The sequence below is a fragment of the Salvelinus sp. IW2-2015 genome, linkage group LG13 (assembly GCF_002910315.2).
Source record: "Salvelinus sp. IW2-2015 linkage group LG13, ASM291031v2, whole genome shotgun sequence".
Lineage (NCBI taxonomy): Eukaryota > Metazoa > Chordata > Actinopteri > Salmoniformes > Salmonidae > Salvelinus > Salvelinus sp. IW2-2015.
Window position 1 is genome coordinate 49420458 of NC_036853.1, and position 23730 is coordinate 49444187.

General features: G+C 44.7%; 1 protein-coding gene across 1 annotated transcript in view; it reads left to right on the top strand.

The window, feature by feature from the left end:
* The window catches only part of LOC111971611 (vascular endothelial growth factor C-like), a 75390-nt gene that overhangs the window by 20761 nt on the left and 30899 nt on the right, over positions 1–23730 (top strand). The window contains exons 3-5 of the mRNA XM_070446315.1: positions 10864–11080; positions 11378–11568; positions 17450–17589. Coding sequence (XP_070302416.1) covers positions 10864–11080; positions 11378–11568; positions 17450–17589 — 548 coding nt within the window. The remainder of the gene's footprint in view (positions 1–10863; positions 11081–11377; positions 11569–17449; positions 17590–23730) is intronic.

Consider the following 23730-nt stretch of genomic DNA (forward strand, 5'->3'; position numbering starts at 1 on the left):
ACAGCATGTAAGATACACGTTTTCTCCTGTCCTATGCTTTGAGGTTTTCCCTCGCCTTTCAACCTGCTGCAGTATTTGAAAGTTGAGATGACGTTGGAAAGACTCAGGATGCATTGGTAGACCAGTGGTGGGGTCATGGCTTGAATGGATCTAGCTTTTGTCAAATGTACATCAAAAGTAGTTTTTTGTGCATTTCAGCTAACCCAGTGGAGGCTAGCTAACCCAGTGGAGGCTAGTTAACCCAGTGGAGGCTAGCTAACCCAGTGGAGGCTAGCTAACCCAGTGGAGGCTAGCTAACCCAGTGGAGGCTAGCTAACCCAGTGGAGGCTAGTTAACCCAGTGGAGGCTAGCTAACCCAGTGGAGGCTGATGTGTGGGGATGTAAAGTCGGCCAGGCAGAACACCCTGGAAGGGGAGATCAGAAGGTGGGCTATGCTACATCAGGCTCTAGTTCCCGGTGGTCCTATAGAGCCAGATAAATAGGCTGAGACGATTGCTTTATTGCTCCGCAGAAACCCTAAAGCAAGCAGCCATTCACAGATAAACACAAAAAAAAAACATCCCTCATGTCTGTCAGATATCTGCAAAACGAATCTGCAAAGTCAAAGAGGAAGGGTGACAAAATGGAAGCCAGTTGAGGATTACAAGATCAGTGTTCAAAATCCCTTTTCCTCCAAGTTCTTCTGCAAAGCTGACTGTATCTTGGCAATTATTCAATAATAGTTTATTGGGGTTTTCAAGGCTAATCCTATACTATAGATCCTATAGATCCTATCCTAATCCTATACTATTAATAACACTGACTGTGATATTTGATTTGCTCAGACTTTGCACAGTGCCAGTTTTACKWCTAATGACTATAGCAGCTCTAGCGCTAGGAATGGAAAAGCCATTCCCCCAAGGAAGAAGGCACGTGGSGGAGAGAGTGTGGAAGAAGGAGGGTGGAATGATGCTGGCCTTAGGATGAGCTGTAGCGTGATGTACATGAGGAATTGTTGGAGTCTTCCTACCTACCGGGAGATKTCTCAATCACACCAGGTCTGCGTCCCAAATGGCACCCTATCACCTATATAGTGATGACAGGMTGCCCATAAGGCTCTGGTCAAAAGTAGTGCACTAAAAAGGGAGTAGGTGCCGTTTGAGACGCAGCCCAGGAAATGATTAGTGATGAATAGCATTATTCAAATGAAACCTGCGGTCTGTCTGGGTTCTGCGTCTGCTAGCGGTCCCTACATGATGATTTGTATCTCGGTTCATTTCGGGTCGTATCAGTAGAATAGGACAGATATCCCTGATATTGGCTTACCATGCACACCAGATGGATGGAGGCATGGCGGTGCATGGGCCCTCTCTTCCCCTTACAACTCCTTCCATCTATATTGTGGTGAGTCTGCTCAGCCATCCAGAGCTGGTGTTTGTGCTGTGTAGCTAGGTCAGTGGAGTCTGGTGTGTCCTGTCTTACTGTAGCTAGGTCAGTGGAGTCTGGTGTGTCCTGTCTTACTGTAGCTAGGTCAGTGGAGTCTGGTGTTTGTCCTGTCTTACTATAGCTAGGTCAGTGGAGTCAGGTGTTTTGTCCTGTCTTACTATAGCTAGGTCAGTGGAGTCTGGGTTGTTCTTTTTCCTGTCTTACTTATAGCTAGGTCAGTGGAGTCAGGTGTTTGTCCTGTCTTACTATAGCTAGGTCAGTGGAGTCTGGTGCTTGTCCTGTCTTACTATAGCTAGGTCAGTGGAGTATGGTGCTTGTCTGTCTTACTATAGCTAGGTCAGTGGAGTCAGGTGTTTGTCCTGTCTTACTATAGCTAGGTCAGTGGAGTCTGGTGCTTGTCCTGTCTTACTATAGCTAGGTCAGTGGAGTATGGTGCTTGTCCTGTCTTACTATAGCTAGGTCAGTGGAGTCAGGTGTTTGTCCTGTCTACTATAGCTAGGTCAGTGGAGTCTGGTGCTTGTCCTGTCTTACTATAGCTAGGTCAGTGGAGTAGGTGCTTGTCCTGTCTTACTATAGCTAGGTCAGTGGATCAGTGTTTTCCTGCTTACTATAGCTAGGTCAGTGGAGTCAGGTGTTTGTCCAGACTTACTATAGCTAGGTCAGTGGAGTCAGGTGTTTGTCCTGTCTTACTATAGCTAGGTCAGTGGAGTCAGGTGTTTGTCCAGACTTACTCTAGGTAGGTCAGCTCCCCCAGTGCATGCTCTCTAAACCTGTCCTGTCTTACTGTAGCTAAGTCCGGAGTGGTATACAGTTGAAGTCGGAAGTTTACATACACCTTAGCCAATACATTTAAACTCAGTTCTTCACAGTCCTGACATTTAATCCAAGTAAAAATTCCCTGTCTTTAGGTCAGTTAGGATCACTACTTTATTTTAAGTGTGAAATGTCAGAATTATAGTAGAAGAGAATGATTATTTCAGCTTTGATTTCTTTCATATTCTTTTCACATTCCAGTGGGGTCAGAAGTTTACATACACTCAATTAGTATTTGGTAGCATTGCCTTTAAATTGTTTAACTTGAGTCAAACATTTCAGGTAGCCTTCTACAAAGCTTCCCACAATAAGTTGGGTGAATTTTGGCCCATTCCTCCTGACAGCGCTAGTGTAACTGACTCAGGTTTGGAGCTTCTTGCTCGCACACACTTTTTCAGTTCTGCCCACACATTTTCTATAGGATTGAGGTCAGGGCTTTGTGGATGGCCACTCCAATACCTTGACTTTGTTGTCCTTAAGCCATTTTGCCACAACTTTGGAAGTATGCTTGGGGCCATTGTCCATTAGGAAACCCATTTGCGACCAAGCTTTAACTTCCTGACTGATGTCTTGAGATGTTTCTTCAATATATCCACATACTTTTCTCCCTCATGATGCCATCTATTTTGTGAAGTGCACCAGTCCCCCCTGCAGCAAAGCACCCTCACAACATGTGCTGCCACCCCCGTGCTTCACGGTTGGGATGGTGTTCTTTGGCCTGCAAGCATCCCCTTTTTCCTCCAAACATAACAATGGTCATTATTGGCCAAACTGTTTTTATGGCGGTTTTGGAGCAGTGGCTTCTTCCTTGCTGAGCGGCCTTTCAGGTTATGTCGATATAGGACTTGTTTTACTGTGGATATAGATACTTCTGTACCTGTTTCCTCCAGGATCTCACAAGGTCCTTTGCTGTTGTTTCTGGATTGATTGCACTTTTCGCACCAAAGTACATTAATCTCTAGGAGACAGATCGCGTCTCCTTCCTGAGCGGTATGATGCTGCTTGGTCCCATGGTGTTTATACTTGCGTACTATTGTTTGTACAGATGAACGTGTACTTCAGGCGTTTGGAAATTGTTCCGAGGATGAACCAGACTTGTGGAGGTCTACAATTGTTTTTCTGAGCCTTGGCTGATATATTTTGATTTTCCCATGATGTCAAGTAAAGAGGCCTGAGTTTGAAGGTAGGCCTTGAAATACATCCACACGTACACCTCCAATTAACTCAAATTATGTCAATTAACCTATCAGAAGCTTCTAAAGCCATGACATCTTTTTTTCTGGAATTTCCAAGCTGTTTAAAGGAACAGTCAACTTAGTGTATGTAAACTTCTGACCACTGGAATTGTGATACAGTGAATTAAAAGTGAAATAATCTGTCTGTAAACAATTGTTGAAAAATTACTTGTGTTATGCACAAAGTAGATGTCCTAACCGACTTGCCAAAACTATAGTTTGTTAACAAGAAATTTGTGGAGTGGTTGAAAAACATGTTTTAACGTCTACAACCTAAGTGTATGTAAACTTCCGACTTCAACTCTATATGTAGATATATGAATATGCTTCTGGCTAGGTCCGTTTCCTCAGTACAGTGTTCTCTAAGCCTGTCCTGTCCTACACTAGCTAGGCTTGTTTCTAGGTCCATTACCCCCTGTTCTCTGTCTCAAGCCTGTCCTGTCCTACACTAGCTAGGCTTGTTCTAGATCCATTACAACCTGGACTTTGTCTCTAAGCGCTGTCCTGTCCTACACTAGCTAGGCTTGTTCTAGGTCCATTACCCCCTGTTCTCTGTCTCAAGCCTGTCCTGTCCTACACTAGCTAGGCTTGTTCTAGATCCATTACAACCTGGACTTTTTCTCTAAGCCTGTCCTGTCCTACACTAGCTAGGCTTGTTCTAGGTCCATTACTTCCTGTTCTCTGTCTCAAGCCTGTCCTGTCCTACACTAGCTAGGCTTGTCTAGGTCCATTACTTCCTGTTCTCTGTCTCAAGCCTGTCCTGTCCTACACTAGCTAGGCCTGTTCTAGGTCCATTACCCCCTGTTCTCTGTCTCAAGCCTGTCCTGTCCTACACTAGCTAGGCTTGTTCTAGATCCATTACAACCTGGACTTTGTCTCTAAGCCTGTCCTGTCCTACACTAGCTAGGCTTGTTCTAGGTCCATTACTTCCTGTTCTCTGTCTCTAAGCCTGTCCTGTCCTACACTAGCTAGGCTTGTTCTAGGTCCATTACTTCCTGTTCTCTGTCTCAAGCCTGTCCTGTCTACACTAGCTAGGCTTGTTCTAGGTCCATTACAACCTGGACTTTGTCTCTAAGCCTGTTCCTGTCCTACACTAGCTAGGCTTGTTCTAGGTCCATTACTTCCTGTTCTCTGTCTCAAGCCTGTCCTGTCCTACACTAGCTAGGCTGTTCTAGGTCCATTACAACCTGGACTTTGTCTCTAAGCCTGTCCTGTCCTACACTAGCTAGGCTTGTTCTAGGTCCATTACTTCCTGTTCTCTGTCTCAAGCCTGCCCTGTCCTACACTAGCTAGGCCTGTTCTAGGTCCATTACCCCTGTTCTCTGTCTCAAGCCTGTCCTGTCCTACACTAGCTAGGCCTGTTCTAGGTCCATTACTTCCTGTTCTTGTCTCTAAGCCTGTCCTGTCCTACACTAGCTAGGCTTGTTCTAGATCCATTACAACCTGGACTTTGTCTCTAAGCCTGTCCTGTCCTACACTAGCTAGGCTTGTTCTAGGTCCATTACTTCCTGTTCTCTGTCTCTAAGCCTGTCTGTCCTACACTAGCTAGGCTGTTCTAGGTCCATTACTTCCTGTTCTCTGTCTCAAGCCTGTCCTGTCCTACACTAGCTGGGCTTGTTCTAGGTCCATTACTTCCTGTTCTCTGTCTCAAGCCTGTCCTGTCCTACACTAGCTAGGCCTGTTCTAGGTCCATTACCCCTGTTCTCTGTCTCAAGCCTGTCCTGTCCTACACTAGCTAGGCCTGTTCTAGGTCCATTACTTCCTGTTCTCTGTCTCAAGCCTGTCCTGTCCTACACTAGCATGGCTTGTTCTAGGTCCATTACAACCTGAACTTTGTCTCTAAGCCTGTCCTGTCCTACACTAGCTAGGCTTGTTCTAGGTCCATTACTTCCTGTTCTCTGTCTCTAAGCCTGTCCTGTCCTACACTAGCTAGGCTTGTTCTAGGTCCATTACTTCCTGTTCTCTGTCTCTATGCCTGGTCCTGAGGGTCTAATAAATATGGATCAAAGTAATGGCTGCAACAGATGCTACACGTGTAATTCCTGTGTTTGTGCAGGTAGCTAGTAGTGGGATCAGCTATGGCGAAAAAGACCATATCCTGCTTTAGCAGCCTTCTGTTGCACCTTGTCTTTGGCTACATGCCATTCCATAAACTCTTATACCCATTTCGCGTTATGGTTCCTCCTCATGTACAGACGTGGATGATATGCAGACATCAGAGATATTATGGTTCGTCATGGATCTGTTTTGGTTTGAATATTTAGTGTTTCACATCTGTGGCTATAACATAATGTCGTCAGATCAAACTTCAGATGACTGAATGTTGGATCTCACTTGACCAAAGAGGATATGCCTTGGTTTTAATGGATCTGTTTAGTGAGTTCTGTCCTGATGTACAACAGCGAATACAATTCTTTGTTTGGTTTCAAATAAAAATAATTTGATTTGGGAAGTGGAAGACTATCAGTTTTAAATTGTTGGATGGAGTTAACAGAGTAAGTTACTTTCACAAGTTAAGGACAGGAATAGTTTGAGGTTTTCCTGTCATTCCGTTGACATCAAATACATCATTGTAAATAATTATTGGCCACTGATATAGCATTTTTCCCAAACCAGGATGCTTGTTTGTTCTTAAGGGAACCATTTTAAATCGTTATTTTACTTTCAATATGACTCATATCATTAGATTAAGCGGTTTGGACATATTAGGAAATCTTTAATTCACTATTTTTGCAAAATTGATGAGTCACTGTCTGACTTTGGCAGTATTTTGACTGTTTTTATTGATTATGACATCACTTTTGGGAATGGAAAAATCTTGTCAGGCGGTTTGCTCACTAAATGTCACTCTAATGCAGAACATGACAAGGCTCCGTCTTTAGGCAGTGTAAAACAGATACAAACGGACCATACAGTATCATATACTCCCCATGGCAATACATGGTAATATATTTGAAGAGTTAGATTCTAGTTGATTCCTGGCAACACGGATTAAATCCCTGGCCCTGCAGGAGAACGGAAGAGAGGAATTCCAGGCTCAGATTGGGAAGATCGTTTGGGGCTGCTGGATCCTGGATCTTAGAGGGGACGAGGGGGAGGGAGGGGGGAGGTTGGCTTGCCTGGTACCCATAAACCTGCTCTGCTCTGCTCTGCTTAGTCAGAGGAAGCACAAACACTGCTCCTTCACCATCCAGCCCAGGCCCAGGCTGTGGTTTATACCTGTCATCATAGGAAATACCTAGAGCCATACTGTACAGTATAGGATGTAGCAGCCTTCCAGGAACTCAGTACTGAGGCCATCACTTAGGCCACAGTTGTCTTCTGTTCGTTACAGAAAGTAACTCCCACACATATGATTCCATCTTGACATTGTTTATTGTCCATTTTCCCTGACAAGGGGAATCTCACAGCCCTGGTTGTAATCTATACAACCAGGGACTGGAGTTTTTCCTGGTCAGATCACATGGTCAGGGAAAACTCCTGGCCCTAGCCACTCCCTCCTAATTGTGTCAATTGAAAGTCATTTAAATTTGCAATACTGTTAAGAGGTCATTCAAGTGCAAACACAACAGCTTTTAGGCAAGGGTGCGCATGTTTGCTTGGTAATTGGAACCACACACYCTGATGATTAAACCACACTGGCATGTTATTACTGTCATAGTGGTCAGGAGGATTTCCTGTGTCTGCTTGTAGTGTGGCAATAATGTTCCATGACCATCCCTGGGTCATACATTCACCTTCCTGTGCCCGTGGCAGTGCATTCCACTAACAGCAGAGACTTGCACTACTTTTGTGCACTATGAAGGGAATACTGTGTCATTTTGGATGAAGACCAGGACTGACAAAAAATGAACTTTGGCTGAGGTTTCATGTGTTGCATTTTGAACATTCTTTTATCCGGACTGTATGTCTGTCCGCGCGGTCATTCATATCCTGTGACTTCAAAACTTTCACCACATGAACCCTAGTCAAAAGTAGCCAATGTAAGTGTCATCAGTGGGATRGCTTGGCAGAGTTCTAAACTGCATGGAGCCAATGAAAGGGATGTGTTTTGTGGTGGACGTGATTCATTTGAAGCTTTTCACTGCAGTGGGCTAAATCAAGGTCACACAGCGTTTCTTGGTAGTCTTAAACAAATCTACTTTGAAACAAAGTATACACCTCACACACGTGGTTATGGGCTTAAAAAAAAGAAGACACCTGTACCATGTCAGATATAGAGTTGAAATGTATTARATTTTGAGTTTGCATCCCAATAATATACTTTATARACATCAAAATCGACTGAAATATAACAAAACTGTTTGACATAGAAACACCGGATTATTGGCGTGATTTAAAAACAAAAGTGTATTAATTATGAAAAATAATAATAACATTCCACCCATGAGGCCACTCATTTGACTGCAGGAAAGGGCTACCTATCGAATGTTCTGCCTTTCTACTGTACTATACTGTCAAGTGTCTACTGCCTGGTGGATGAATTCCACTGTGGATCCTTACTGTGTGTTTCCATATTGGTCTTCTGTACTCTGTGCTCCCAAGTCAATAGTAAAACAACAATAGGTTCTATTTCTAGTTAAACGGAATGTTTAGTCGGAGATACGTTTGTTCATTGTTCGCCTTTGCCTCTTAAAATTGATTTAAGACGTCAGACGCTTCTTTCCCTAGTGAAAGAACGTGAGGGTGGACCAAGGTGTGAATAAGCGCACGCGCACGCACACGCACACGCACACGCACACGCACACGCACACACACACACACAGTGTCTATTGTTTCTGGTAGGAAACAGACCATTGCGTGTTATCTCTAGGACCATTGTAAACTAACACATGAAAGGAGTCTAATACAATAGTCTTGTTCAGGGCTTCTCTGGTGTTTGACTTTCCTGAACAAATAAAGGGGAAAATGGCCGCTTCCTACAAGGAATTGAATTCTACCTCTTCACCTGATACTTTGACGAGGAAGCAGTGCTCGGGAGAGAGATGTTGCATGTCTAGAGGACCAGAGTTGAAGACCACTGCTGTACAGGCAGTACACTGTAGATTCCAACATGTGAACGACTCTAAGGTTCCACTTTAACCTGATAGAAAGGTCAAGCTCTTTCTCTCTTTGTTTCTGGATGATGTCAATTACAGAGGAGCTGAGGTCGTATTGTCCGTTAACTATTGGCGATACGGGAGTAAAAGATGGACCTGCTGTTCCATCCCGTTATTTGCACGGCCTTGTTTATTAAGTCATGACATCTGATGTCATAGCAAAGGCCTGAACCTGTGTCCTTGGAGGGTATTGGAGTCCAACAAGCATTCCCTGAACTYAATAATACAATCAGTATGTTACCAATCTGTCAATTTTCTGCGAACTGCAAAGCACGTCCCCTTTCAGTTCAATCCTCTTTATTATCATTTGGGTGAAATGTTTGCAAACAGCGCATGGCTCATCTTTGAAGACAAGATGAACTAGACAAATCAACATATTATTAAGTAACCTTCTCTGGAAACAACTCAACTCGGGAAAACATAATGGTTCATGTCTTTGTTGAATTTGCCTATCCTGTCAACATGTTTTAAAACACTAAACATCCCACAAGCTTTAAGGCAAACATATGAGCCATGTGTATTTATAATTTATCATGTTCTCCAAGCCAAGCATTTAAGAGATGTGTTCTCTGTAAATTAGAGTCAAGAACCTTACATATCCATGGTTGTCAGCACAGAATAAAATGTAATGTCRATTTAATAATCCCAGCCCGGTCTTGGATAATAAACTATGATGAATTACCCAGATAGAGTCTGTCTGAAATTTAAAAAAACATTTAACCCCCCTTTTTTTCTTACTTTCGCTTTTTGACACCTTGAAGGGAGACAAATGTGAGGGAGGGAGGTTTTCTCTTTCTTTCCCTCTCTTTTTTGGTTATCATCGGGGGTGATCAGTCATGACTCATGAGGGTTACTGGGCATGTTTTCTGGAATGTTCCAGACAGCAGTATCACTTTTCATCGGCGACTCCTGTACACTCTGTTAGACAGTGCTCATGTTTTCACACTTTGCAAACTCGTATCCCCCAAGGAGTGGCGGGGTGGAGGGAGGGTTACGTTAGAGGGGGAGGCACGGCTGCACGATGAAACATTCTCGCTGCGGACGCTGCTTCAGCTCAAGATCTCAACTCCCAGGCCGCGTTTAACACCCTGCTCGGCTTACTGWGTAAGCAGCCTGTCAGTTGTRTGGTCGGTGAGGGACGACCGGGTGCTGAAAGTGTACTAGACGATTCMGATACAGATGTCTTCCAGGGGTTGGTTGTACTGTTGAAGGAGAACAGGTCATTAGCTATAGTAGCTACCCTCACACCAACTGTTCTGTTTTATTCACGTCTCCCTACCCGTTCAGACAATATTGGTCTGCCTCTCCACTGTGTAGACACCCTGAAGGCGTAACCGATACGTGTTGGTGTATTTTAATAATGTCTTAGCCCATACGTTAAAGGCTTTTTATCATTCACTCTGCACCTATTTGTGGTTATCATTTTTATTTTCTCATTTCAATACTGGTCTATGGTTGATACAACTGTTAAAGGCGGCGCAATAAATCGAGATTCTCAGCATTGAATGAGAATTATGTTTTGGAATGAATAGTAAAACTAACACAGTTAGTAGATTGAACTGATTCATGGCAGGTCATGGGAGATCAACAAGTACAGGAGCCTACTAAGGCCTGGTTTGCAGTCCGTGAATGAATGYGCGACTGATTGCTCAAAGAGCTTACATACGGTGTGGCAGGTAGCCTAGCGGTTAAGAGCGTTGGGCCAGTAACTGAAACGTTGCTGGTTCGAATCCCCGAGCCAATTAGGTGAAACATCTGGCGATGTGCCCTTGAGCAAGGTACTTAACCCTAGTTGCTCCTGTAYGTCACTCTGGATAAGACTGTATYTAAAATGCATATCACCTGATTCCACTGCATCGTTGTTGGCCGTCAGGACAGGAAATGCTTTACCAATGCAATTGAAATGGTTTTATCCAAAAGGCCAACACCATCACACAGCAGAACCCAAACTATATCAACTAATGAGAAGGCTCAATATGGCTAAACAAGCATTTATTACACTTTCTAGGGGGTTAGTGACATGTCTATGTCCGTGAGCCAAAACCATCACCATGAGATTCCTTTCTAAACACTCTTCCTCCTCCTAACAAATAACAATACGATCTAAGTTGACTCTGAGTTGACTCTGGTAACACAGTTCCTCGTGAACCCTATCTGTATCATTCACCACACTACTGTGGGAGGTCTCCTCAAACCAAATACCTTCATGTCTTCTCCACAGTTCTTAACGTGTGATAACGGTACCAGTACATCAGCCCTTATATGGTCTCTCTGTTCTTTCCATCCAGGAGCCGTCGGAGCCAGACCTTGAGCAGCAGCTGCGCTCCGTGGCCAGTGTTGACGAACTGATGAGGATAGTGTACCCTAACTACTACAGCATGCTCAGTTGCCGGTCAAAGCGGGGKGCACGCTTCACCCTGAGAGGGGAACACACAGCCACGGAAACGCGGTCGAGCGGCGAACTGCCGGCGTACGCTGGTGCTCCCTTCAACCCTGACACACTGAAAAGTAAGTGTCTGTTTTCAGGAGATGCTTTCTCTGTCACTGTTGGCCTGTCTAGATTTGTTGGGTGTTGACCAACTGACCTTGTAGGATAGTAGCATTTGACTATGACAAACAATTAGATCAGTGCTTAGTTTTAGCAAACAAATTTTTATCACCTAAAAAAGAAAAGACATTTGATTGGCCACTTATCTTGACTGACGTCAATACAGGAAGTGCAATACAATACATGGTTTGTCGAATGATGATGTKATTTTAATGCTCTGGTCTTCCTGTCTGATTCTCTCAACGTGCATCCAACAGGTATTGAGTCAGAGTGGAAAAAGACCCAGTGCATGCCACGAGAAGTTTGTTTAGATGTGGGGAAAGAGTTTGGGGCGGCTACAAACACCTTCTATAAACCACCCTGCGTGTCTGTCTACAGATGTGGGGGCTGCTGCAACAGCGAGGCGCTGCAGTGTATGAACATCAGCACCTCCTACATCAGCAAGACGGTGAGTTGCACATAACCTGGGGGACAGCAAGAGGGAGGGGTGGGGGTGTGAGTGTGCGTGTGTGTGCGTGGCGGCGGTACTCAACTTCAGTCCTCACAGGCCACAGTATCTTCAGGTTTGCTTTGTCCCCAGGGGCTCAATCGATCAATTAAATCGGAGGTCACAGATCACTCACAGATCATTTTACTAGTTGAATGGCAAGACCTGACAACCGTTAGACACACAGGCCCCTGAGGACTGGAGTTGGGTTAAAGCCTTGCTTCATATGATTTAGAAATGGTTTAGTTGATTTGCATGAAAATGCCAAAACAACGCATGTTTTTACAGAGTGTGATCTGTGGAAATTCCAATGACGTATTGGATGTACTCTGATGTGCTTATAGCTTCTTTAAGCCTGCGCTTAGTTTTTCTCTACTAGACTGAGGTGAGTGAGGGGCTCATTCTCAGTGTCCCACATTGATTCAGGGGGTAAACGGCAGGCAGGGGTCTTCTGCGAGGTTGTGTGTGTGTTGGAGTTATTAGCGGCTAGGCCTCTTTAATTGTCCACTTATTTTGGGTGGGCTGACCCCAGCCGGTCTATTCTGAGTCTGTGTGATTTAAAGCATGACACGCTCACAGTCAGGGGTTTGAGTCTGAGTCCTCCTGGGTCAAGGCCTTAACATTACAACTTGTTGTAGACTGCTAATGTATGGAGACTTACCACAGCCTCTGTAAGTGTAGCTCAATGACCTACTTGACTTAATCCTGGTCACCCCTGGGAACCTAAGGGCTCTTCCTATAATATTTACTGCCCTAACACATTTTTTTGTATAGCATTTTTTTGTATTGTATAGTTCAATAAATTTGAATCTCTATTTTAGGGGATCAGAAAAAAATACCGTAATAGGTGTGCAATTGTTTTCGTGCAAATCAACAGTGCAGTGTTTTTTATGACCAGTGAACTAGATTCATAAGGCCCTGAATGTGATCTGCTGTGTGTGTGTGGGGGGGGATTGAGGGGGGGGGAGGGGGGTTCTGCTCTGTGTGGTACAGTAACTGATGTCTCTGTTTATGCTGTGTTTGCGTCAGAGTATAGGTATGCGTCAACATTCAAGGAGACACTGGGGGAGCATAGATGTTTAGATTAGGACTCGTCTGTACAATTCACTGAGCGCTGGCGTGCCCTGATCTATGCAGATAAAACATATGTTCTCCATCCAAAGGGGTCAGATTTAAGTGAAGGATTCTATATTTCTATATAGCTCTAATTAGCAAGACGCAGGGCACCAAAAAATAAATTGAAACCTGCAGTTCAATAACACAGCTAAGTAATATGCCTACATGTGTTTGGTAACGTAACTACTTGTTAAACATTGGTGGTTGGATACAAACGAAGTGTGATTGGATTCAGATTGAAAATTGAAGCATGTGTTTTCCATGCTATTCTGTCCATACAGATTTGATTGATTTCAAGCCCAACTACAGCTCCCATGACTCTTTGATTGGCTTACTTGAGACTCATAGCTAAACCAGTGACTCATGTTACTACTGGGTATCCCCAGAGAAAGACTAGCTTGTTGTGTCTACTCCACCTGACATCACCACAACCTTTGGATTACTTGTCGTCTTAGCCAGGCAGGTGGTCTGTGGAGAGGTGGTCTGTGGCCAAGGCGTGTTGGTCTGTGGCCAGGCGGTTGTCTGTGCCAGGCGGGTTGGTCTGTGGCCAGAGCGGGTTTCTGTAGCAGGAGGGTTAGTCTGTAGCCAGGCGTTGGTCTGTAGCCAGCGGGTTGGTCTGTAGCCAGGCGTTGGTCTGTGGCAGGTGGGTCTGTGCCAGCGGGTGGTCTGTGCCAGGCGGTGGTCTGTAGCCAGGAGGGTTATCGTGCAGGGTTGGTTGAGCCAGGCGGGGGTCTTAGCCAGCGGTTTTGTGGACAGGTGGGTTGGTCTGTAGGCCTACTGTTTGGTTTCCACTACCAGAACTAATGGCCAATCAAAAGTCTCTCCAGATACCTCTTATTTGGCTTATGCCCACCTGAACCCAAACAATGTGCAGGCTCAGTGGATTGTAAATGACTCAACGAACTCGTGTGTTTGACAGGGCCGGCAGTGAGACAGATTGACTCGCTGAATAGTTAGGTGAACTTAATTAATAAACAGTTTACCTGACTTTTACTTTACGTGACCTGCAGTATCATGGCGCCGACAGAGATGGTCGCCTCGCTTCAGGTCCTTAGGAAACTATGCAGTAAATAGTTTTTTATGTATTATTTCTTACATTGTTAGCCCAGAAAATCTCAAGCGTTATTACATACAGCCAGGAAGAACTATTGGATAAAAAAGCGACGTCAACTTACCAACATTACGACCAGGAATACGACATTCCCGAAGCGGATCCTTTGTTCAGACCTCCACCCTGGACGTAGGATCTTATCCCAGAGGCCGACCAAAACAACATGGTCCCGCAGGTGAGGCAGACGGAGCGGCCTACTGTCAGACTTAGAAGGCGAGCACACCATACACCGCTTCCGAGCATATTACTCGCCAATGTCCAATCTCTGGACAACAAGGTGGACGAAATTAGGGCACGAGTTGCCTTCCAGAGAGACATCAGAGATTGTAACATTCTCTGTTTCACGGAAACATGGCTGACTCGGGATATGTTGTCAGAGTCGGTACAGCCGTCTGGTTTCTTCATGCATCACACCGACAGAAACAAACAACTCTCTGGTAAGAAGAAGGGCGGGGGTGTATGCCTTATGATTAATGACTCATGGTGAGATCATAACAACATACAGGAACTTAATAAGTCATTTTGACCTAGAATTCCTTACAATCAAATGCCGACCTTATTATCTACCAAGAGAATTCTCTTTGACTATAGTCACAGCCATGTATATCCCCACCTCAAGCAGATACCTCGACGGCCCTGAAAGAACTTCACTGGACTCTATGTAAATTGGAAATCATACATCCTGAGGSTGCATTTATTGTAGCTGGGGATTTTAACAAAGCTAATCTGATAACAAGGCTTCCTAAATTCTATCAGCATATCGAATGTGCGACACGGGCTGGTAGCATTCTCGACCATTGCTACTCCAACTTCTGCGATGCATACAAAGCCCTCCCCTGCCCCCTCCGCCCTCCCTTTGGCAAATCTGACTATGACTCCATTTTGTTGATCCCACCCTATAGACAGAAACTAAAACAGGTCAGGTCTATCCAACGCTCGTCTGACATATCAGATTCCACGCTTCAAGATTACTTCGATCACGTGGACTGGGATATGTTCCGGGTAGCCTCAGGCAATAAAATGTATGTATACGCTGACTCAGTGAGCGAGTTCATTAGCAAGTGCATCGGTGATGTTGTACCCACTGTGACTATTAAAACCTTCCCTAACCAGAAACCGTGGATTGATAGCAGCATTCGCACAAAAATGAAAGCGCGAACCACCGCATTTAATCATGGCAAGGCAACTGGAAACGTGACAGAATACAAACAGTGTAGCTATTCCCTCTGCAAGGCAATCAAACAAGCAAAGCATCAGTATAGAGACAAAGTAGAGTCGAAATTCAACGGCTCAGACACGAGACGTATGTGGCAGGGTTTACAGTCAATCACGGATTACAAAAAGAAAACCAGCCTCGTCGCGGACATCGACGTCTTGCTCCCAGACAAATTAAACAACTTCTTTGCTCGCTTTGAGGACAATACAGTGCCACTGACATGGCCCGCTACCAAAGCCTGTGGTCTCTCCTTCACCGTGGCCAACYTCAGTAAAACATTTAAACGGGTTAACCCTCGCAAAGCTGCCGGCCCAGACGGCATCCCTAGCCGCGCCCTCAGACCAGCTAGCTGGTGTGTTTACGGACATATCCAATCAATCCCTATCCCAGTCTGCTGTGCCCACATGCTTCAAGATGGCCACCATTGTTCCTGTTCCCAAAAAAGCTAAGGTAACTGAACTAAATGACTATCGCTACACCAGCTCTGTCAGGAGGAATGGGCCAAAATTCACCCAACTTATTGTGAGAAGCTTGTGGAAGGCTACCAAAACGTTTGACCCAAGTTAAACAATTTAAAGGCAATGCTCACCAAATACTAATTGAGTGTATGTAAATTTCTGACCCACTGGGAATGTGATGAAAGAAATAAAAGCTGAAATAAATCATTCTCTCTACTATTATTCTGACATTTCACACTCTTAAAATAAAGTGGTGATCCTAACTGACCTAAAACAGGGAATGTTTACTAGGATTAAATGTCAGGAATTGTGAAAAACTGATTTTAAATGTATTTGGCTAAGGTGTATGTAAACTTCCGACTTCAACTGTACATATTCTCATTCATCCCTTTACATTTGTGTGTWTAAGGTAGTCTTTGTGAAATGTGTTAGATTACTTGTTAGATATTACTGCACGGTCGGTACTAGAAGCACAAGCATTTCGCTACACTCACATTAACATCTGCTAACCATGTGTATGTGACCAATAACATTTTATTTTATTTTATTTGAGCATCGCTAGTTGATTTTACGGATCTTTTAAGCATTTCTTTCCTCTTCCCTCAATMAACTATTCTGTAGGTACAGTGGGAGTGTTCTTTAAGACAACTCTTTGGTAGTGCTCACTTTCTTTCCGCAGATGTGCGTAGAGTCCAGTGTCAGGTACAGTACATCAAGACGCCTTAAGGAATTTCTCTCATGTACGTTGCCAGCTTAACGAGGGGTTAGTGTGTTGTCTTTAGAGCGGTGGGGGGGATGTGTGATGCAGTGTAAGTGCATAAGCACGGCTGTAAGGAGCCGGGTGTGGATGGGAAGGAAGGGCAGGTAGGGGAAGGTAGGGAAGCACACCTCCCTGTCACCAGGGAGGACTTTCTGGGACGACGTTAGGGCATGGGGGTCAGATCATCCCGTTATTACAGTATTTTTGGTATTCACGGGTATTCCCCTCACTTATAAACCATTCCCAATCTCATCAATGTATTGGGATAAGGGTTGCAGTATTTATTGTGGTGGGCATTTGTCAGGTTTTACTGCTTTCTTAAAAGGAAGCTGGAATGGCCAACGCCCATGCCAAAGTGCTGAGACTAATCAGACTGGGCTGCCTTGGTAACATGTCTGCCAGGAGGAGGATCGGGGTGATTGCTTAGGTCAGTTTTAATCATCCTTAAGGACTATAGTCCTCATTGAGTGGTCTGTTATTTTTTTGAGTGAATGTGGACTGACCTGTTTCATTGAAGGGAAGAAAAGTCTGGATTCAAGTCACAGAGACGTTTGTTTGCTATTCATGCTTTGGGGCCAATGGCCATTCACAGACTCACTCTCAATCACTGCTTGATTCTACTCCATTCCTCCCTATGCGGCCCTAGAACTGAGTAACCTCAATGAATKGTGTTTATTAATTGATCAAGSCGTGATACAGAAAGCTCCTGCCGACACTAATAAAAACAAGCTCCCTTGCCTCATTCCTTCTTTCATGGCTGCTATCCCATCCACTTCATTGTTGTCTGTAGTTGTGATTAGAGAGTTTATACACAGTGTGGTTGTGTGTCAGGGGTCTGCGAATTTAGAGTTGCACAACATGCCCCATTCTTAGCCCTACTTATCTGGTTGTTTTTAGATTTAATCTTCAACCCTCAAATGGTTCTGACTAGAATGCTGCAAAGAAACTGTGGCAAAAGGTTGATCATCAAGTTTGGTTGCACCGTGACATCAACAAGACAAATACAGGTCCTACAAAGTACTATTATCTCTGTCAGTTGCTTGATAATTGTTTTTTTTTCTCTCATAACTGTCTGGAAACCACTATTCATTGTAGGTTTCACCATTATGTTGACTAAAGAAAACTGTCTAAAAGTCCTACTATCTGTTACTTGACTCATTTTCTCTCTCTGTTTCTTCTAGCTGTTTGAAATCACAGTTTCCAGCAGTACAATTAACAACCTAGTGACTATCAGCTTTGCCAACCACACCGTGTGCAATTGTCTGTCCAAACTGGACGCCTACAAACAAGTACACTCCATCATACGACGATCTCTACCAGAGTAAGTGTTCCTTTTCTTAATCCAGTCCTCTAACTTAGCTATGTTGATCTGCTCCTACCCCTGTAGGAGTTAGGGGTAGTAGTACTAGTTAACTTAGCTATGTTGATCTGCTTAGGGGTAGTAGTAATAGTTTAACTTAGCTATGTTGATCCGATCCTACCCCTGTAGGAGTTAGGTAGTAGTACTAGTTAAGTTACTATGTTGATCTGCTCCTACCCCTGTAGGAGTTAGGGGTAGTAGTATAGTTAAGTTTAAGCTATGTTGATACTGCGTGCCTCTGTTGCATCTCTTGATCCGTAGGTCCGGCAGTTAGGGTGGTAGTTAGCACCTGGGGTAGTTTTATATTCAGTTTAGTCTATGTTTGTATTTCTGTCTACCTTACCTTTCCTCGTAAACGGAGCTTCACCCCGGGTACGTTAAGTATCCCTTCTCAGTATAGTCCTTATTGTCTACTGGTTGATCCCTGCCTGCACTTGTTCTCCAGACCGACACGCTTGGCCGTTCTTCTTCGCTTAGCTAGGGAGACATTAGGGTTCAGGTCACGCTCACTCACGTTTACAGTACTACTGTCTTCGGTGATCCTGGTCTGCGCTACTCTCCCTGGGCTTCGCTCCTCATGCCCCGGGTGTACAGTGCACGCTTTAGGGGAGATTATTTTATGTTATATCGCTTTATTTGCTCCATGCGTTCTGCATCTGCTCCTCAACCCCCGGACTTGTTCCTGTGGGCGTAGGCACGTGCTTAGGGGTTAGCTCCACGTCACTTTTAGGCTTTTAGGCACACAGTCCCCTTAGCTATTGTTGCCTATCTGCTTTTCTATTTATGTGTTGTATGTGGTAGTATAGTACTAAGTTACAGTTAGCTATTGGTTCGATCTGTCTCGCTACTTCCGGTGTTATGGTAGTGTGGATCTGGCGGTCAGCCTTAGTACCTTCCTAAGCATGTGGCAACTTCTAGCCTACCTGTTGGATTCCTGTAATCTATTGGGGTAGTAGTTCACCATGGCAGCTGAACGTTAAGCTAAATGTTGTGATCTGTCTCCCACTCCCTACTTTTTCTTTTTTTTCCGCTCCCTACCCCATGCGCTGTCTGTTATGTGAGTTAACCGGGGTACGCTCAGGTAAATCATGTTTAAGTTAGCTGAGGGTGCTTTGATCCATCTTCCCTCTACCCTCCCCACGGAGCTTGTGTGAGAGCAGTTAGGGTACTTAGTGCGCTCACTAAGTTAACTTATTGCATTTTGCATCTTTCTTGATGCTGTCTCCTGGCCTTCCTGTACGGTTAGGTTAGTGGTGTGAGCTTAGTCGACTAGATTTTATATCGTTAGGTCTATCGCTCGTGAGTCACTACGTGTCATTTTACTTTCGGGGTACGTGAGCTACCAGATAACTTCTTGTGCTGTTTAATGACTTTCCGGTCTAGGGTTCGTAATCCACGCACCTTCCACTCCAATCCTCTATTTAGTACGCCAAGTCTGATTGAGTTAGGGGTAGTCAGTATAGTTAAGTTAGCTATGTCTCGACGATCTTGCTCCTCTACGCTCTTGTACGTAGTTAGGGGTAGTAGTTATGTTTATGTGTATAGTCTAGCTATCGCTCTCGGCACTTCCCCGGGGCTCCGCTCACTACCCCTCCTCCGCTACCGTCAAGTTGAGGGGTAGTATCACACCTAGCTCTATACGTTTAACGCCTTATCGTTTCGAACCGTGCCACCCCGGCTTTTACCCATCTAGCCTCCTGCCCGTCAATGTTCGATGTGATAAGGGTCTATGTAGTAGCTCAGTCTCAACCTTCAGCTATGTTTTAGTATCTCCTCAGGCTGACTTCCTACACCGCCCTGCTGAAGGTAGACTTTTAGTGTGTTAGCGCAAGGTACCATCTTGCGCAGGTGGAGAGAGATTTGTTGACTCAGTGACCTTCACTGTGGGTACTGTAGTCCACATACGTTTAATCGTTATAAGTGCTATTGTCTCCGACTCCAGCTGGCTGGCGCCCTTCTTTGCTCCGCTCCTACCCCTGTAACCCGTGAGTTTTCTATTGGTCGCAGCTTTTCAGTTACTCACGTTATATTCGGCTTAGCCTATCGTCATTGATTGGCTGAGTTCGCACTTACCCTCCAGTCACTGGATGTTCTACGACGAGTGTAGTGAGTACATTATCGTAGCTTTTAGTAGTCCCTCTCGCCTTTTCAAGGAGAGGTATTATCCCACACCCTCGGTTCCTTTTGGGTCCCCCTTCCCCCCGGGCATTCTGGGAACCCCACACATTAGGAGGTGATAGGCCTTCTTTCGTACGTGTTGGGTGTTTTTTCTTGCATTCTTAATCCAGTTCTATGCGTTGTGTTTTCAGATCCAGTACATTGGGTCCGTTGAATGAACTGCTAAACAGCATTCTAACAGATATCTGTCACAGGGACTTTTCCAAGCCAAATGCTCGAGAAACGGAGATAGCATGAGGCTATTCTGCCTGCTATCCTTAGCAGAGCGAGGAAATACACACCCGCCTCGCGTCAAAGCACAGTCTGCAAGATGGGTTTGCTGTCCGTGCATGGTTTTGACAGCCTGGCGATACGGAGGCTCGTTCTAGGTCCATTCGGGCACTCTTAAATATGAAATCGGACAGGCATACCCGTTCGTCTCCCGCTTTGTTCAGCATGCTACCTCAAGTAAAGCTCCAGCCTTCCCACAATCATGCATCCGCTGCGAACTCTTCTCCTAAGTCAGTGTCTCTGGCACATTCCTGGGGGCGTCTGTGCTTTTGTAATCTTTGGGAGTATCCAGGTGTGGTGATTAAGTGGTTGTGTGTGTGTTGTTTGGATACCAGTGGGTAGGGTGGTCACTTATGTTCTCGTCACCCCCCACTCGAGCCCATCGTCAGTATTTTCTCGCTTATCTTGAGACGGACTGATTGACCGAGGTTTTGGGAGACTTTGGCCATTTTCGTTTGGACACCGCTATTCCAGTTCCATTTTCGGGCGGGTGCTGTGAAGGCTTTCCTGTCAAGTGTGGTGTTATGACCTCAAGATTCCTTCGGTTAGGGACTGTGTTCCCTGGAATGGTGCTACTGGATCATGGGAGCACTCAAAAATCCTGGCATGTGAATCCTTTGTGTCTAATACTTTCAATCTAGGCAGGAGCCAATGTGCACTGTTGGAGCTTATGGACTTGAGTTCCTATAGTCATCCTTTACCGTGGGTCACCATGCGGTGCAGACTATGCTTTAAGAAGGATTGCGGTGCTGCGTCATAAACTCCAGTAGGCTTGTTGGACTCAATCAGTTTTACATAATTAGAGTTAGTGTACATTTCCTCCATCCATACATCCACTATCTCTTTTCTGTCTCTCACAGCGTGTGCAGCACACCGCTCACTTGCGGGTCAGTGTCTATGTCCTAAAAGATGCATGGATCCTGCTAACTCCTGCCTTTCGAAGGCTTCCTGGCCATTGTTTATATCTCTAACTTTTCCAGGGTGTAGGCATAACTCTATACGGCGGGCCTTTGACCTCCTGACTGAAAAGGTGGCTTGCAGCATCATATTCCCATTACCGTTTCCCGAGTCCTAATTTTGATTATTAGTGGTAGACTTTGGTCCTGTTGGAGCCCCCGATACGACCTAGTGCGTCCCGCCCCGCGCCACCTCCCGGCGGCCGCCTGTCAGTCTCTGCGTTGACTGCCCCACATGTACTTGTGAGGATTCAAGTCCGTGTGTTATCATACATAAGCCTTCTCGTTGTCCATCGGGAGCCCCGTTTAGGTTTCCCATTAAAGTGTTTTGTGGAGACTGCTTTGGTGCTTGTGTGCCTATCGGTTGTTCATGGGCTCCTAGACCTACCAGAAACACTAGTTATCGGCCTTCGTGAGTTTAATGAGTTTCCCCTATTAGTCGGGTCGCCCCTAGACTTTAGCGTATAGTCTTGGTCTCTCCTTCTACGTGTTCCTCTCCACAAGTCAGCATTTCGTTATCTAGAGGTTTCTCAAGCTACCAGAGGCTACCGTAAGCAATACCCGCAGCTTAGGTGGTAGTACGTTCAGCTTTATGCTCTTAGCTAACTGAAGTTGATGTAGTAAAGCAGTAGATTTAATCCAGTAGTTTCCTAGCACAGATAGTGTAGCATACTCAGTAGCAGTAACATGTCTAGACAGCCATTAGCAGTAACAGTAAGGCAGTTACAGTAGCAGTAGTAGTTAGTAGTTGCGTTACGTCAGAAGTATGTGGAGATTACGCCTCAGTTAAGTATGTATCTAGTCCACTTTAGTAGTAGTAGTAGTAGTAGTAGAAGCAATATATGCATGTAACAGCCTAGCCCGCGAGGGCTAGCCAGTTCTGTTACAAGTAGTCGACATGTAGTATATGGAGAAGAATAGTCCTTGTAGCAGTAGGCACTTAGTATGGGTATCAGGGGTTAGGAATTGGTATGCTGAGTCCTATGCCAGCATTGTTATTGGTCTATGGTATGCAATCGTAGCTAGTTACGCCACATGCTTAAGTAGTTTCAGGCTAGTAGGTGAGATTTTCAGACAGGGCGATGCCACGCCAGTCCAGTTTTGTCAGCAGCTCTACATGCAATTAGTAGTAGCACTCCAGTATTACTCAGTAGTTAAGGCGTCAATGCAGCCAGTATACGTGTAGTAGTAGCATTATGTAGTAGCACTAGTAGTAGCAGTAGCAGTAGCACTAGTTAGTATCAAATAGTGAATTTAGCAGTGCAGTAGTAGTAGCAGTAGTATCAAGTGTAATAGCAGTAGCACTAGTAGTAGCTGTTAGCACTAATTGTTTATTTATTATCTTAAGTAGTAATCAGTTTTTCCACATTTCAGGTAAGTAGTAGGTAGATAGCAGTAGCAATTGTTATTGTTTATTTAGCAGTAGTATAGTAGTAAGCAGTAACACTAACAGTAGCAGTTAGCTACTAACAGTAGCAGATAGCACTAACAGTAGCAGTAGCACTTACACGTAGCAGTTAACAGTGGTGATATACCCCCTTTTATATATGTTCCTTGTTTGTGAGGCACGTTTTCCCCCTTCTTTCTGACTCACCCTGGGTTACTATTTTGGCTACGCCCTTTACCTCTTTCCCTGGGGTTTCTTCTACGTCCCCCTTTGGACCCATCCTCCTTGAGCCGTTCATTGTGGGTCCGTGCCCAATCCTCCATCCATTTACTCCTTTTGCTCTGTCGCCACATTTATTGGGGCTCCTTCTGCGCCATGGTCATGTACTGCTTCCCCTGGCCGCGCGGTACCTCATGGGTCTTCTTTACTGTGGCGGTCTCTGCAGCGCCCTTTCATCAACTAAAGCATCTTGCTGGTTTTTTGCCCTGCACTTGACAGCACACGTTCACCGTTCCTGACCACTGTTCCCCCTGGCCTGCTTCCTGTTCAGTCTGCTGTTTTTGGCCCCTCTATGCCTGTCTTTTCACCAATGAGCTCTTTCTGTTTAATCCCCAGCCTACCTTGTCCCCCACCACTGCTTGGCCCACCGCATTAAGAAGGAGAAATCCAAACAAATTTACTTTCAACAAAGGCACACCTGTTCATTGAATGCATTCGAACTACTTCATGAAGCTGGTTGATGAAGATGCCAGGGTAGCGAAAGACTGTATCAAGCAAGGGGGCTACTTTGAAAGAACTAAATATAATATATGTTTGGTTGCTACCAACTGAATCATATGTGTTATTACTTATAGTTTTGATGTCTTCAATTTTCTACAATGTGAAATAGTAAAAATTTAAAGAAAAAAACCCTTGAATAAGTAGGTGTCCAAAACTTTGATGGTAATATTTTAATGGAATTGAATGTGGAAATTTCATGAGAAAAGTAATATATATCTGTGGCTAAGACTACCATGAAGTTTACCAGCACTACCATAAAAGTTTATTTTAATCTGATTAGCTTAAATAGGGAGGGTTGGCCGCTGTCAATAGCGCAAACAAAACCAAATACAAACAGTAATTTGATCAGTGTACGAAAAATACAACTTAAAACAGGTGAATTTTAATCAACAATCAACGTTCTTCTAATAATACTCTAGCTCAAATTAGTTTAATGTAGGCTACATCAGTAAATTCAATTTAGCCATCAAATGGTGGGCAAAATGTTTGGGTGCTGAAGGACCGCTTGTCATTCATCTGTTTATCCAGAAG